At 41.4% G+C, this 15,070-nt stretch overlaps 1 protein-coding gene across 1 annotated transcript in view; it reads right to left on the reverse strand.

Moving 5' to 3' along the window:
* Positions 1-13,271, reverse strand: part of LOC137291889 (uncharacterized) — a 29,689-nt gene extending 16,418 nt beyond the window's left edge. The window contains exons 1-16 of the mRNA XM_067823437.1: positions 13,059-13,271; positions 11,948-11,968; positions 9,916-10,061; positions 9,604-9,743; positions 9,079-9,241; positions 8,185-8,367; positions 7,572-7,717; positions 6,865-7,060; positions 6,335-6,519; positions 5,746-5,911; positions 5,082-5,351; positions 4,213-4,404; positions 3,488-3,705; positions 1,854-1,951; positions 1,240-1,364; positions 550-705 (exon numbers count right to left, since the gene is read on the reverse strand). Of these exons, the coding sequence (XP_067679538.1) occupies positions 550-705; positions 1,240-1,364; positions 1,854-1,951; positions 3,488-3,705; positions 4,213-4,404; positions 5,082-5,351; positions 5,746-5,911; positions 6,335-6,519; positions 6,865-7,060; positions 7,572-7,717; positions 8,185-8,367; positions 9,079-9,241; positions 9,604-9,743; positions 9,916-10,061; positions 11,948-11,968; positions 13,059-13,101 (2,448 nt within the window). The 5' untranslated portion in view covers positions 13,102-13,271. The remainder of the gene's footprint in view (positions 1-549; positions 706-1,239; positions 1,365-1,853; positions 1,952-3,487; positions 3,706-4,212; positions 4,405-5,081; positions 5,352-5,745; positions 5,912-6,334; positions 6,520-6,864; positions 7,061-7,571; positions 7,718-8,184; positions 8,368-9,078; positions 9,242-9,603; positions 9,744-9,915; positions 10,062-11,947; positions 11,969-13,058) is intronic.
* Positions 13,272-15,070: the final 1,799 nt, after the last annotated feature.

The raw sequence follows: 15,070 nt of genomic DNA on the forward strand, positions 1-15,070 counted from the left end.
TGGAGTTTCCGTTGACATGGTTAACATTACCTAATATTTCCGCAAGGTGACATCCTTGAATATTGCCAAAAACACTATTTTCAGCGACTGTTAACTCACCCTTGTCATGGTTGTACGTACGCCGTATGCATCACACTGAAGCGCGCGTACGCTAAATAGCATTCGGAATCGTTGGGGTGCGAACCTTTTCGAGATAAAAGTTCCAACGGTATGTGCGAATGTGCACTTTCGCGATTTGGTAAGCTGTGTCCCGGTTGGTCAATCTAAAAGGTTACCTGACGCGACCTCCTATAAGGTATCTACCTTTGTCAGTCTGGCTTTTGTAGCCAATATAACTATTGTCATGAAAATGTGCATCAACCACTTCAATTGTATGAAGTCTGATATCTTTCATGTGAAGAGTTTTCTCGTGCATAATGTTACGTACTTGATAACATTACTTGTTTGATAACGGCGTTAGCATCTACACCAACACATCCCGTCTATTACATAATACAGTTGTCTGTCAAAACGAATGTGTTCCTTTCAAATGTGTCAGGTAGTACTTGCCCTTTCTGCGAGTTCCTCCACGTTCGCAGCAACTTCGGGAGTTCTTCTGACTCTAGGCGCAAAGATGTCAAATAGTGACTTCCTGTTTGTCAGCACGCCCTCAGGCCCGAACAGTTTCTCAAGGGCGGTTTCAAATCCTTCTGTATATACACCAACCTGAGCACAATCAGAAACGTAAAGTCAGACAGTGTGAAGTCTCATGATTAATCAACAGTTCAGTATCCTTTTATAGAATAATACCGATCCAAGTACCTTTACTACGTTTATATTTCAAATGACTTTGATGGGGGTTTTTTTCATTACAGCGCTTTGTTTTATGAGATGATACCCTGATATTAGGATGTTAGAGTTAGTGAGTTCAGTTCTACGCCCCACTGAAAGTGATAGTATCTCTTGTCAGTTAATTTGGAGCGTTCTTCTGAGACAAAATACTGAAAATAAATAGGGCGTGAGTGAGTTTAGTTTTATGCCGCACTCAGCAATATTCCAGCTATATGGTGTCTGTTCTTAATCGAATCTGGACCAGACAATCAAATCATCAACAGCAATAGCATCGATCTGCACGATTGGAAATCGATGACGTATGTCAACCAAGTCAGTGAGCCTTACAACCGGACCCTTTAGTCGCCTCATGGGACAAGCATGGGTTACTGAAGGTCAGTATTCTAGGATGCAAGAAAGAATTGTAACCTCGAGGATGCTGGCGGACATGCCGAAGATGTGGGTGTTGAGCACGGTGCTGACGGCCTTGGGGAGGATGCTGCTGTTGGAGCCGATGATCCCCAAGTGGGCGCCCACGCCGACACGCATCTCAGCTAGACAACATTGTAAAGTAGGTTGGATGTTGGGCTCACAATGGCGACTTGCTTTAGTAAATATATGAGTGAACTGGGTTAGGATCGATTTAAACACAGTTATGTCACGGATTGGCAGAACGAAGGAAACACGAAATATTGCATGATATGCAGATACTCACTGTGTCTGGTAATACAAACACATTCAGACGAACCTGGGATTCAATCACAGGACCTTAGGTGTTGAAACACATCAGGCATGCAACTCTGCCAAACTATTTACTACGACCGGGCCCCAGCCAATTCCTCCTTGCTGGATAGTTTATGCGATGAAACAGGCAACCATTCTAGTAATCAAGAGGATTCAGGTATGCCCTGAGTTAATGGTCCGGGTTTAATGCCACTGTGAGCAGTATTCTTTTAACAGAATGGCAGCCGATACTTGAACTGAGTAACGCAGGGGAGACAACTGGCTAGTGTAGTAACTTATCGGGGTTCCATACAACTTACGACTTGCACTGTACATCTCCAGGGTTCGGTAGGCTGAGTACTGCAAACCAGGCGCAACCCTCGGCGCCATGCGAAGTGCTCGGGCGGCCTCAAGGGCGCTGGAAAGATGGCATACACATAAGCTGCTTTTGCCGAACTGATACACATTTTATATCGTTGCAGGAAAAGGAGGCTGCGTCATTGATGACGACAAGTAAAATGGGGATTATCGTCAATCAGTTTCTTTGTGTAATGACGTACATGCACATGTGTGGATTTAATCCCCTAGAAGCTGAACACAAATCAGGGAAACAATACGTACCATTTCGGTACTGGGGTGTCTGAAGATCGAACCATCAACATTCACCTGTCCGGAGGAATTTCCATCCACTACACCACTGGGTGTTTAAGATAACTGCATCAAGACTCAGTGCTTCTTCCGTTAAACGTTGAGTGCATTGAACTAAAACGTATATTTTGCTTTACCACTATAAGCATAGGTGGGAGGTGAACTGGTTTTGTATCTATAATTGGCCTGTCTTAATTAAATACTCCTTGTATCCTTTCACCTGTCTGCATTTTGTAAAGTTTTAATGTTTTAATGGCTTCTCCAAGCCACGCGCCTATGGTCGTGATATTATGTACATTAGTTTCACGTTGCGCCTTTTCCAGCACAAATTTATGTTACAATACTGACGAGCAGTATAAGGCAAATACGGTCTGCATTGTTTGTTATGGTTTGTAAACTGGAGCTGCAACTCTGGAAACATAAATCCTGTCACTTACTTATTTCAACTAATTTATTTTGTATCGTGGGGATTTTGTCCTTATACTGAATAAATTATCTGTCTGTCTCTCTGTCAGTCTATATACATGTGTTTGTGAGTGCTCACCCATAGCATCTATTGCAATGTGCAAGAACATACTGTCCATATAAGGATGGGGTAATCTTCCAGCTGAGATACTTGCTTCCTGAGTGTTTGGCAAAAAGGTTAAACTTCCACGTCTCAAGTCAATGATCCAACAGATAATCAGGAGTGTAGCTACCATTATGAAAAAGTCCTTGCTTGATTTTTGCTTAGAATGTTTGGTAAGCCCTCAGAACTACCTAGATATAAGGCTTTGCAACCTATCGTGCTCAATTACTCGAAACAAATGGCTTGGCACGTCCTTGACAAGCATGTGTACTACTATACATTGTTAACTTGTGCACATTGACTTGTATCAGTCTGAGGATAGATGCCCTGAACTGCACCAACGTAGGAATTCAAGGTAAAGAGGGAGGCCATAACAACAAAAGGATCAGGGGCCTTCTTTTTGAAACGTTCGTAGCCCTACGAACGTCTTAAGCCCATTCTTAACACAATGGCTACGATCAAAGTTAAGATCAAAGTTTAGGGCTACGAACGTTTCGAGAATAAGGGCCCTGATCCTTTTGTTGTTATGGCCTCCCTCTTTACCTTGAATTCCTACGTTGATGCAGTCCAGGTTTGGTCATTTGGTTGAATGTGTATTATTAGCCTACCCCATCGTTCGCTGACAAAATTGATCCCTGGATTGTGATTCAGTCTCGATTATTTACGGACCAATGTTAAATAGAAGCAATATCGATGGAATAAACAATCAAGCTAGAAGTGCGACTACAGGTGACTCACAATGTCTGGAAGCAGGGGTGGGTGGTGTTGGCCATAGTCTCGAGGAAGGTGTACAGGTAGGACGCCACCTGGAGGTCGGGTTCACGTGCGATGTGGCGTGCAAACATTTCGATGATGGGTCTTGCTGGTTGGGCTTTCATAATGACAGTGAAAATTGCGATCCTGATGGCCGCAGAGTCTGTTGTCGTCATGAACACAGGGATTAGGGGTTCGACGACCTGTTGGACAGACATTATCATACTGACTTACAAGGTAATGTGCAGATATTCACTCTGAGTGCGCAGTGTTTATCAGTTACACTCGATATCCGACCTTGAAAGGGTGAATTGAAGATTTAGAGACAATGTATAGTCGCCTGTTGTGAATATAATACATAGTTAAGATGTTGAAATACTCGAAATTTTAACCTTAACTGAGGAATAATTTGCCATTTCTTACAAATTTGTTATCAGGAGTTATTATAACGGGTATCCGGGTAGGATAATAGTGGGTGGGAAACCATGGTAGAAACCATAATTTAGCAATGAAACGACCACGCTTGGTCGTCTTTGCCTTATATTGCCTTCCAGATGTTTTAGACCTGGAAAAGGTTATTACGATTCCAAACTACGAGAACAAAGGTGAATTTGATTGGGTGCATTATTAATTCTAGCCGTATCACTGGTTGTGGTGGTTGTGAATACTGGATCCACTAGATGCCATGCAGTCCTGATGCAACCACTCACCATCTGGGGAGCAAACACCGCCATCCTGTGCAGGGCAAACACAGCCATGAACCTGACAATCTCTGGCAGGTCGGCGTCGGCGATGACGGTGGTGCAGATGGGGATGAGTTCAGGTAGACCGGCGTTACCTGCTGTCTTCAGTGCCATGATCTTCGGTTCCACTCCGGCTTTGCTCAGCTGGGTTCTTATGAGCTGCAAAGATTTTCAGTTTCAGTTATATGACCTAATGTGGGAGACAACCCGGAGAACATCAGATATGAGGGGCAAATTTCGCTGGAAAAAACTGATGGGACGGGTCTGGTGCTGACCTGGATGCGGAACCTGGTATTCGAACCCACTGTAACGTTTGTGCCATGTCTGCCTTTCAAGGGGGTGAATCTTGTCATATCCTCATGAACAACATCACTTTTTAATCAGGATAGATATGACGAAATCCCAACACGAGGAAATGACACAGTGGTAGCGAACTATGCCGTGGACAGGACATTGGATAAAACCGAAATGAATGACTGATAGTCTAACAGACATGATAGTGACGTTTTAAGGAACGCTTGCAGTACGATACAGAGATACACCTGACTGATACAGAGATGAGTATCCTGATCCTCACTGAGTATCAAACATCCCAGCTTTGACCTTGAAAAAGACTTGCCTGAAACCCCGGATTGGTGTTGAGCTAATTGTAAAGATTTTACCAAAACTATAATAACTAATAGGATTTTAAAATTCACGTTGTAATGGCGTTATTCAAAAGAGGACGAGGTAATAGCTTATGTCAGCTTATGTAACGGAAATTTGTTACTGTGAGAACTACATGAAGATTAATGTCTTGGATTCAGTACATTTCAGAAGAATGATCTGAGGCCTACCCCAACAATCCTAGATCGGGTGTCACTGTAGAGCTTCGTCACGTCTTGCTGTCTGGAGAGTAAATGTTCCTTCAATGCCGCCAGTTCTTCCCTGGCAATGGAGTCCTTCTCGTGAACCAGTATTTCGGTGAACGCTGGAATGGTTTCAGAGAGGTGCCTGAGCTCATGTCTCTCGGTAGCTATCAGCTTGTTAGCTATGACACCGATGCTAAGCCACACCGAACGTACGAACTGAGGTTCCTCGCTTTCTCCCAAATTAGTAGCAACAGTCTGAAAAATAACAACAAAAGCGTCATTAACAAACAAAGACGGGGTATTTTACGTAACTATTTTAGGCTTTTTAACAATGTTAATGACAGCGGTCAGACAAACAAAATGGGCTTTTGTCATATATCCACTACACCAAAGACTACTATTTGATTCTGTGGTCATTTATAGCCTTTTACGCCTTCTTTAGAAACGTTCACACAACATCAAACAGGGACACATCAAATATGGGTTTAACAAATCGGGACAATTGGAATATAAATATGGAAGTAGTCATTACACTATTTTCTAGTTATAAGGGCCACAATTTATATATATTTAACGTCCATGTACCTGAAAAAAATTCGTGTGTTTTTTTCGCAACATACAGAGAATTGAAGTATAGAAGATGGCTCACCACCAGCTTATCAATTAGGGTGCTGTTGGGTTCGTTTGCCATGGCGACCACAGTGATGAGGCTGGCACAGTCAGTGGCGGGGATCTTCCTGGCCAGGCATGTGTCTATGATCAGCTTGGCGGACAGGTAGTTGCCAGTAGCAGCCATGGAAGTCCACACAACTTTCCTGATACATGGTACAATTGCATTGGTAAACTTAAGTTGTTACGTTACTACTTTAAGCGAAAATTAGTTAGTCAGTGAGCATGGTTTTATGCAATATACCAGCAATATCACAGCGGAGGACACCAGCAATGGGCTTCACACAATGTAAGAATGTTGGAAATCGAACCCGGGTCTTCACCGTGACCGCCTTAACCATTGGACTACTCCACCGCTCAAGTGTCGTATAGAAGCAAGTGTGATGAAGAATAAACTTTTTGTGAATAGACAGCTTCTTTATTGCTGCTAAGTTTGGGTGTAGGTCCTTAGATCGTCATCAAGCAAGTGATGTTGGTGATTATACATTGTAATTTTGTGTCTGCATAGTTTCGAGCTTGGATAAGCACAGTTACACGTTGATTATTGACCCCTTAAACTGATGCCTCACCTCATGGCCTTCTCGTCATCCGTTTCCGCAGACTTGGGGATGGCGTATGTCTCCCAGATTTCAGTGAGTATCGTCTCGTTAGCTCGCCTCATCATGGTCACAGCGATGACGGGGAAGAGAGTCCCTTCGCCCAAAACTGTTGGTCCCGTTATGCCCTGTGCGGCAGTCTTCAGAGCGTTGACAATCTACAAAGGAGTGCATGGTTGTCAAGGACTATACATATGGTTGATGGATCACTCACAAATACCAGTTCTCCTCCTCGGGTTGTGAAAATCAAAAGCAATCATGTATACGTTACAACACACCATCGCTATCTTGACCGAAAGGAATACGTGCGTACAATATAGAAACGGTGTTTTGAAATTCACGGCACCAAATCGGTGATTTTCTCTGCTCATTCAAGTTAACTGTTTGACGACAATTCGAGGTTTGAGTGTACCAGCGTATTAAATTGAAATTATGGTGTCTACTATACATGTCTAGCCTGGGCACGGAAAAAATAACACCACCTCGACGTACTACCAACTTACGTATTTCTTCATGGCAAAACTCATCTCATCTGCGTTAGGGATCTTTTGTGTAGTCTCAGCAAACGGGTACTGGTTGTCCAAGAAATGTTCTGGCACAAACGTGATGATAGATCGAGGTACCATGGTCATTTCGGCGATACGAGCTATTTCCGTGCTGTCGGTCAGGTCCGTCGCCTCGGTGATATACATTGTCTGACTGGGAACGAGAATTCAGAAATCACTTTCAGTTAAACTGGAACCACTAAGAATGTACGCGTTGCGTGTTCTGTGTTATAGATAGGGTGAGACCTCAAGGAATGCATGTGAGGCGAGTGCATCCCGTCCGAAACATCATTGAAAACATTAGTTTGACAAAGGTCAGAAAAATGACGAGATGGTAGGTTATCAGGAAAGTCACAAAAATATGCCATCATAACTGTAAATTAGTCATAATAACGTCCTGAATTAGTTACTGTTCTGTGCTTTGATATTAAAATGAGTAGGCTCTTTCAGATGTCATAGAGAAAAGGGGGTTTTAGTGTCCCTTCCCTTGTGCTTGCCGACAGAGGTTCACCTATGTCAAGTACTCCAACTGTCACTACCTTAGAAATATAATAATACCCCTTTGCGAACCAACGTAATGATGTTTGAAACTATTTACTCGCCAAAATACAATCTCCCAACTTCTATATATCGAACAATAAGAAGTAACCTATGTTACAACCTACTTGATGATGGTTGAGAAATGACCACGTTCGGCGGAGTACGGGTAGAAGCTGACGTAGCTCTCTCCAACGGCGCTCAGGATGACGAAGCTCTTCCTGTTGCCCTTGAGAGTGTAGCGGACCTGCGCTCCCTCAGTCAGGGCCAGAGTCTAGGGGAGAGCGTCAAATTCAGTCATGAAATATGTGTCGTGTTCATATTACGCCATAATGTATGTAGCTATTGTTCAGCCTAAGACACGAAAACACATCTTTCTTCTACGTGCATATCCGACTCCTTCAACCAGGTAAGTGTGCATACCAGCCCAACGCTATCAGACAAGTGCACTCAAGTGCACTCAACAAGTGCACTTCCTCACACGCTGATCCAGCAGCCCTCGAACCTTCGAATCAGGCGCATATGGACCCAGCAGCCATCGACCCCCTAAATCAGACGCATATGGACCAAACAGCCATTATCATTATCAGAGCCATATTGATCCAACATCCCTCGAACCCCCGAATCAGGCCCATATAAACCCATCAACCATCGACCCCCTTAATGAATTGCATATTGACCCGGCAGCCCCAGACCCCATGAATGAGACGCATATGGACCAATAACCTCTTAACATCTCACCGTCTCTTCCTCACACTCCGCACACTTGTGGACGGAGAACATGCTCTTGTACCAGGCAGGTCTCATGGTGCAGTTCTCGAAGTCCCTGGTCTTGGTGACGATCATGGTTCCCTCGGGCACTTCGGTGTTGAACTCTGGATCCTCTACTGTGTACTTGGTGCGGCACACGCCTGATGCGCTCATCTGCCAGACAGTGACGACAAGGCGGTTCAGTTATAGAGTTGTGGCATGCCATGACAGACAAGGGTGATCTACATTTCTTAAGCCGCTGACAATTAGTTTCACTTCATTCATGCAGGATACCTGTTATACGGATGTTTCATGTTTCGGATACATGATATGCCACAGCGTTTCGATCAACTAAAACCAAGGCGATGGTCGGACAGGCATATGTATGGAACTAAACTACTGTGCCTAGATTTGCGAAGCTCTCTTAGCACTAAGATAGTCGTACGTGCCATACATTAACATTAACTTACAACTATCTTAGCTCTAAGAAAACTTCGAAATTCAGGGTCCAGGATACCAAAGTCATTCATAAACATCGGAATCCACCAGACATAAAAATACTCGAATATGTGTGTACAATGTATCTATCTCCAGAAGGTTCCAGGTGTTAAGTGGGATCACGCTGAACAATTAAGGAAAGCAATGGATGGGGTTGTCCAATAACTGTTGTCCTTCATTACTGAACATACTCAAAGTTGTTTTCGGTTTCCGTGTGTCCATTTGAAAATATGACTTTCAAGACAAGACTAAATGCCTTTTCGTACATTGTATTAAGGGACACGATTTCAAAGTTGTGATCTTACATGTATGCGGAGACGTAATCTTAAACGTGCTGATCTTGTCTATGTAACATATTTATTTCGACATTTGTCTGAGACATTTCACCTCGTATGCAGAGTAGACAGGTTCCGCCAAGCTCTCAACGGTGGGGGCCCATCTCTTTTCCAGGTTGATCTCCAGAAGGCTGAGAATACCTCTCTTGATGTTCACTGACCAGTAAGCCTCGCTCTCGGGCGTCTTTAAACCGGTCACATGACCCATTATATAACTGCAGGACAAAGCAAAGGGAGATAATGTTAAGACAATGGAGTGGGCTTGTGTGGTAACATTTCAGGCTATTCGTTTTCAGAAGGATCCACATCAAACTGCATTGGTCATATGAGGTAACACAAATGAGCCTAGTGTCTGGCCGTCTGGTTTACGTACTTTTTTTGCTGTAGATCGTCGCTCACACTATCGACCACCAGATTGACTGGTCCAGGAGCCATTTTTTACAGTTAGCCGTCATTGAAATGTAATAACTCTGAATACGAAGTTAGGTAAAATACCACACGCCATATGATATCCCTATATTCGTGTGTTTCGCCTGCACACTCTATTAAACACCCTTTATCTCCATGTTTCACTCACCTGAATGTGAAAGGCTCCATGAGGGTCTTGTAGACCACGGGGCAGAAGAACCTGCTCATTTTCTCAGGGTTAACCTGTTCTCGAGTAGGGTTCACATCACGGATGGCGTCGTTCATGGTGAATAGCTCCAAGTCTTCCAACTAGTATAAACAAATACCATTTGCGTACATATGTTGTAGAGTAGATATGAAAATCTTAAAATACTGAAACCATGTCTTTCGGAAGCCTCGAATTCAAGGCGAATCTGGCTCAGATTCTCAGAAAAAAAGATCCGCTTTGTTCTAGCTTTTTGTCTGGCAATGTAAGGCCTACCTGTGCAATGACAACCGACGCCGTGCTGAACTGTAGCCTGATGTTAGCGGTGACCTTGACCCCTGAGTATACCTTGCTGGCTCCTGGAATGCCAGTCACTGTCTGTGCCATGTAGCGGTAAACATATTCCCTCTTACCCGTGTAGCCTGAAACAGAGACATACATAACAAAGTCTTCGGAATACTGTTGTTTTGAGCAATCTACACTTTCTGTGACAACAGTAGAATGGGTTCGGAGCACCTAAAAGTACTTGTTCCTCCAAACAAACTTAAGTCTGAGTTCTGACTTAAGTCTGAACTTTTTCTCAAATTTGAGAAAACGCTTTTCACAAAATGAACTGAAATCGGCAAACTCAAACTATAGGAAACAATTGAGTTTCGTGGATAGATTACTTAAGTTTTTGTGTTTTTGTTTTGTTTTGTTTTTTGTTTTGTTTTGGGTTGTTTTTTTGTTTGTTTGTTTGTTTTGTTTTTGTTTTTTGTTTTTTTTTTTGGGGGGGGGGGCGGTATATTTCAAAAATTGCAGTTGAGTTAAAAATTCAGCTGTTTCAAATTGGGAAACTCAGTTTGAAATCTGAGTAAGAACTTAAGCTTTTTTCAAGATACCGGGGCCTGGCCTCGGCTTGTGTACGATTGTTGGCACGGACGAAGTCCCCAATAGAAGTTCGACATTAGATTTCACTGCAGAATACGTCCAAACATTGGCAGGTAGATACCTCGAGACAAGATGGGGGATAAAACTGGTTGTTTTGGGATGATGAAGCATTTAAATATTGCTTGCTTCAAGGCCTGTTCGAGCGTCTTCTGTTTCATCTAGCACAGCATCCCTTTCAAGGCATTCAATAGTGTATATGGTTCAGACTCAAGCAATTTAGTGAACTCCTTTTGTTATTTATATGGGTTCGGTCTGGGTGTAATAAATGTAAAATTCTCTTCACATTTGGTAAGGTACTCAGTGCAAAGATTCGCTGTGTAAACATATCAGAATCTTCTCACACATGGCTCCTTGTTTACTGTGTTCAATATCACTGAAAGAAAGGATACATACGACAGTTTGTCCAGTCTAAAACAGTCAGTTTAAAACATTAATCATAAAATGAAACTACCGTATGTGAAAGTGGATCATATAAATGTGTAACAGTAAATAACGACCAGCAATCTGCAATATATATATATTCACTTGAGAAACTGTTGTCTTACCCCGTTGCAGGGATATTAAGATGTTAGAATTATGTCCATTTTGCTCCTGTGGTATATATGGACTGCTGTCGCTGACTATGTAATTTCTGCAGATTGTTTAAAATGAGTTCGACAGAGATTTAAAACGTTGGATATGTGACCTAAATACATCATCTTACAACTGTATATATGTGGACTGAATTTCGAAACATACTTTAATATATGTGCCAATTGGTTAATATTTCCCGATAGTAAAGACCCGTAGAATCAAACCGAAACCTCGGAATCCTGGTTCCATGAAGTTGCAAGAAATCTGTAGTATTGAAAAAGAGCAGGGTACTCATTTTCCTATTCAAACTCGGCATAGTACACAATCACATGACAGTCGAACACATTTATTTTGGTATGGGCCTAATTGACGAAATCGTTATATATAAACTGATATGTGGGGCTCCAAATACTGATTGTTACAACTCAAAACGTCCCTGGTCGTCTCTATATAATATGTTTTTCTCCACATACGCTTGTAGTAACCCTGTGTAAAGTGTTTGGCATGAATGCCAATCCTGTGTTCATCTATGATCTTGGTCTCTACATATGCTGTTCAGTAACCTGGTGTAATGCATATATGATATTTACATCAATCGTACATCTTTCGTACATTTATTATATCCTAGTATATACCTTTTCAGTATATCTAAACGAGACACAATCCTCTGTACATTTATATGCACATATCTATTATGTATATTATGTATTGCTATAAAATTAATGGAAATGTAAGCAAAAAGTGGAAATAAAAAATATTACTAAAAACATCACTTCCAACAGAAAAGTAACAGAACAACACTTACGCGATTCCTCCAGTCTCGGGGCTGTAACAAAAAAAATTATCATTTGTATATTGATTAACAAGAGTGAGTTTGACTTTTAGTACGAGAATTTACTTGATGAAACCCGTGTCATGGCGACGATAATGTTCTCATCGATGTTTGTAAACTTTGGCTTAGTTTCTAAGTTCATATTTCTAGCTGGTGAATGATATTGTTGGCTAGTAACTTTCAGACATAACTAGCCAAACCGACTAGCAAACTCTGGACACTTGCACACTGTATGCTACACACACACTACACAGACGTTTCAGCTGTTATATCTGGGACATCTTTCCTGATGTGTGAAACGCCTAACGTGACACAGGCTTTCGCTTGTACCTACGAAATTATGGCAATGTGTTTGTACATATGAAACATAAATTACAAAATTCGAGATTACCACAAATGTTCTACTTCCGTTTACAGCTGCTTTAGACATTCACACTGAATGTTATTCAAATATCATTTCTGTACATTTATATCGCCATCCAATCACTGCCTTGAACTTCAAATATTTCAGTTTCTGACAGTGCATTCAGAACAACTGACACAGCTGCTGGCCGACATTGTCTTTCCACCATTCAACACACGTTCGCAAATGTATATGCCCAGATGCGTATTTAGTGTTAATTCAATGCATCATACAACTATCAACGAAATTACTGTTAAAAATAACAATAATTAAACCTTCCACTTACATTCATCAAGCTGACATTGCAGACAAATTTTGGGTAACGGTAAAAATATTTAAAGATTTTATACGAATCACAAAAAAATATGAAACGACACTTTATAAATCCCGAATAATATATTCCCGAATGAATTTCTACTGTTATAAATGGTTAAAGCAAGTACTCCCCAAGCCGTTTAACAAAACGGCATCTTTAAAACCATTATTTAAACTTTCCCGTCAGATATGCACTGAAATGATATTATATATTGTATTATGTGGTTGAAGACTACTGCTTACACTGTTTATACCTCACACAACTTTTGAAACATTTGAAACATAGCATCATGCAAACCTTCCCGTAATATTATGGTTAAGCACATGCTTAGAACACTCTCTATACGGAGCTTAAAACGTACTCACTTGCCACCCCTAGAGTGAGAGCGAACACCAAGAGAGACAACATCGCTGTTATCCACCCTTGCCGGTTCCGCAATCGAACCAACACCGCGGCTTTATAAACCCTCCGTTTTCCCTTGAACTTCGGAATTTTCCCCCAACCGTCCCTCAAAAAGCGCCTGTGCAGCAATCTATGCCCCACTTGCACTTGTAGTTTACAAGTCGTGCAATCAAAGTGCGTGTGTACGTCCCCAATTGTCGGGACCCATTCCCTACGTCTCTCTATCTGTCAGTCAAACTTTAAAACCTGACATTACACGTCATACTATCAACCTGTTATGGGTTATCTGGTTTACTACTATGACTTGACTGGGTGCGTTCTTGTAGAAATTAAATTTGTTAATATGTTTAAGTCAAATTTGTAAGATTTAAGTGTTCAATTTTAACTGAAAAATGTTTAACCCAACATTGATGTTTTCACGAAACTCACGAGAGGTTCAGCTCATCTCATTTCTAGAAAGCGACATGTCTATAAATGTCTTAGTTTCCTTCTAGATGGGATCAAAGGAACAGGAATGTTTAGACTTTACTATGTGTTTCTTACGAGTATTCCAAGAATAGTCTTTGTCGAATACACCATTTTGATATTACAGCTACGGACTACTCATGAAACCTTGGAAGTATATATTTTATCTCACTCAGCAGACAATACACCATCCTAAATAGCAAAGTCGCACTGTATATGTTATCAGTAAAACAATGCACTGAATTTATTTGTCCGACCTATCCATAAGAATGTAGGTGATTTACATAACTGGGAAATGGGCAAATAGCAAATATGTCCTAATAATTTGTAAAGTCATTGAATTAATTTCTTTTTTCACATTTCGTATGTCCCAATTTTCAACAGACACCTGTACATTCCTCATTTTGGCAAACGATTTTAATGTTAGAACTATCAAGTTGACATATTTATCATTGGTCCCCTTATCTGGTTTCCAATACACACAAAGAATCTGGTTTACAATGCACAAAAAGTTAACCATTATGAAGACGTATTCGTCAATTATCTTCATTCGGCATTTGGTAATCACTTTATGGAGTCAATGCTGGTTAATATAGATAAGGGTCTTGCATATTTGGGGGGGGGACATTTTTTATGGAAAAGGATGATCAACCTTCACAACAACGAAAAGGTTCAAAAACAGTCCTGACCTATAAATGTTCATTGCTCAGCACATGTATATGTACATATCTTGAATACAATGAAGAACTGCTCTCCTCCTGAAAATATGCATTGAGGTTTAGGGGCCATTTTTTTAGGGATTACCATCATTTTTCTGACTCACTCACTCACTCACTGCCCATAACGGCGAATATACTACATGTGTAATACGTGGGATACTTGTTACCCCGATAACTGTTAACCTCTGTCATACGCTAACCTTATAACATTGTCTTTGCTTCGTAAACATGGCAGCGTCCCACGTCACCACCGACATGCCAGTGCTCTACAATGTATTATTGTCACCTTACAATTGACGCACGTGTCAACTATACAGTCCACATGTTTAACATCCAGATGACCTTTACGGTGTGGTGTAGATACCAGGCTGGGGCAACTATAGATACATAAGGTCCAGTAACAAGACATTTTGTCGTTTCTATGTGATATTTATATATTTATTTGTTAGTTTTGCAATACTTGTAACCGAGTCTAGTTCGTGTTAATGTAATGTGACACAGTTCAAACATCTGTATTTACGTAGCCTGGCAACCGGATGTTTATAGTCCCTTGTACCACAATTAAGGGTTTGCTGGAGACCTGTTGCAACCCAGAATTCCAAAGGGGGTTCTGACTTGATGAGAGTCAACACATTGTTTAATCAATATGACAGCACACAATGCCATCCCTCCTGACTGCGTAATTAATGGTCTCTTTCAAGAAAATGTGTATTTCAGATTATCCCAGCTCTCCGTGAGAATCCGAGGAATTCACAATACTTTGTCATATGGTATAACAGTGAGATTGTGAT

The sequence above is a fragment of the Haliotis asinina genome, chromosome 7 (genome assembly GCF_037392515.1).
Source record: "Haliotis asinina isolate JCU_RB_2024 chromosome 7, JCU_Hal_asi_v2, whole genome shotgun sequence".
Classification (NCBI taxonomy): Eukaryota; Metazoa; Mollusca; class Gastropoda; order Lepetellida; family Haliotidae; genus Haliotis; species Haliotis asinina.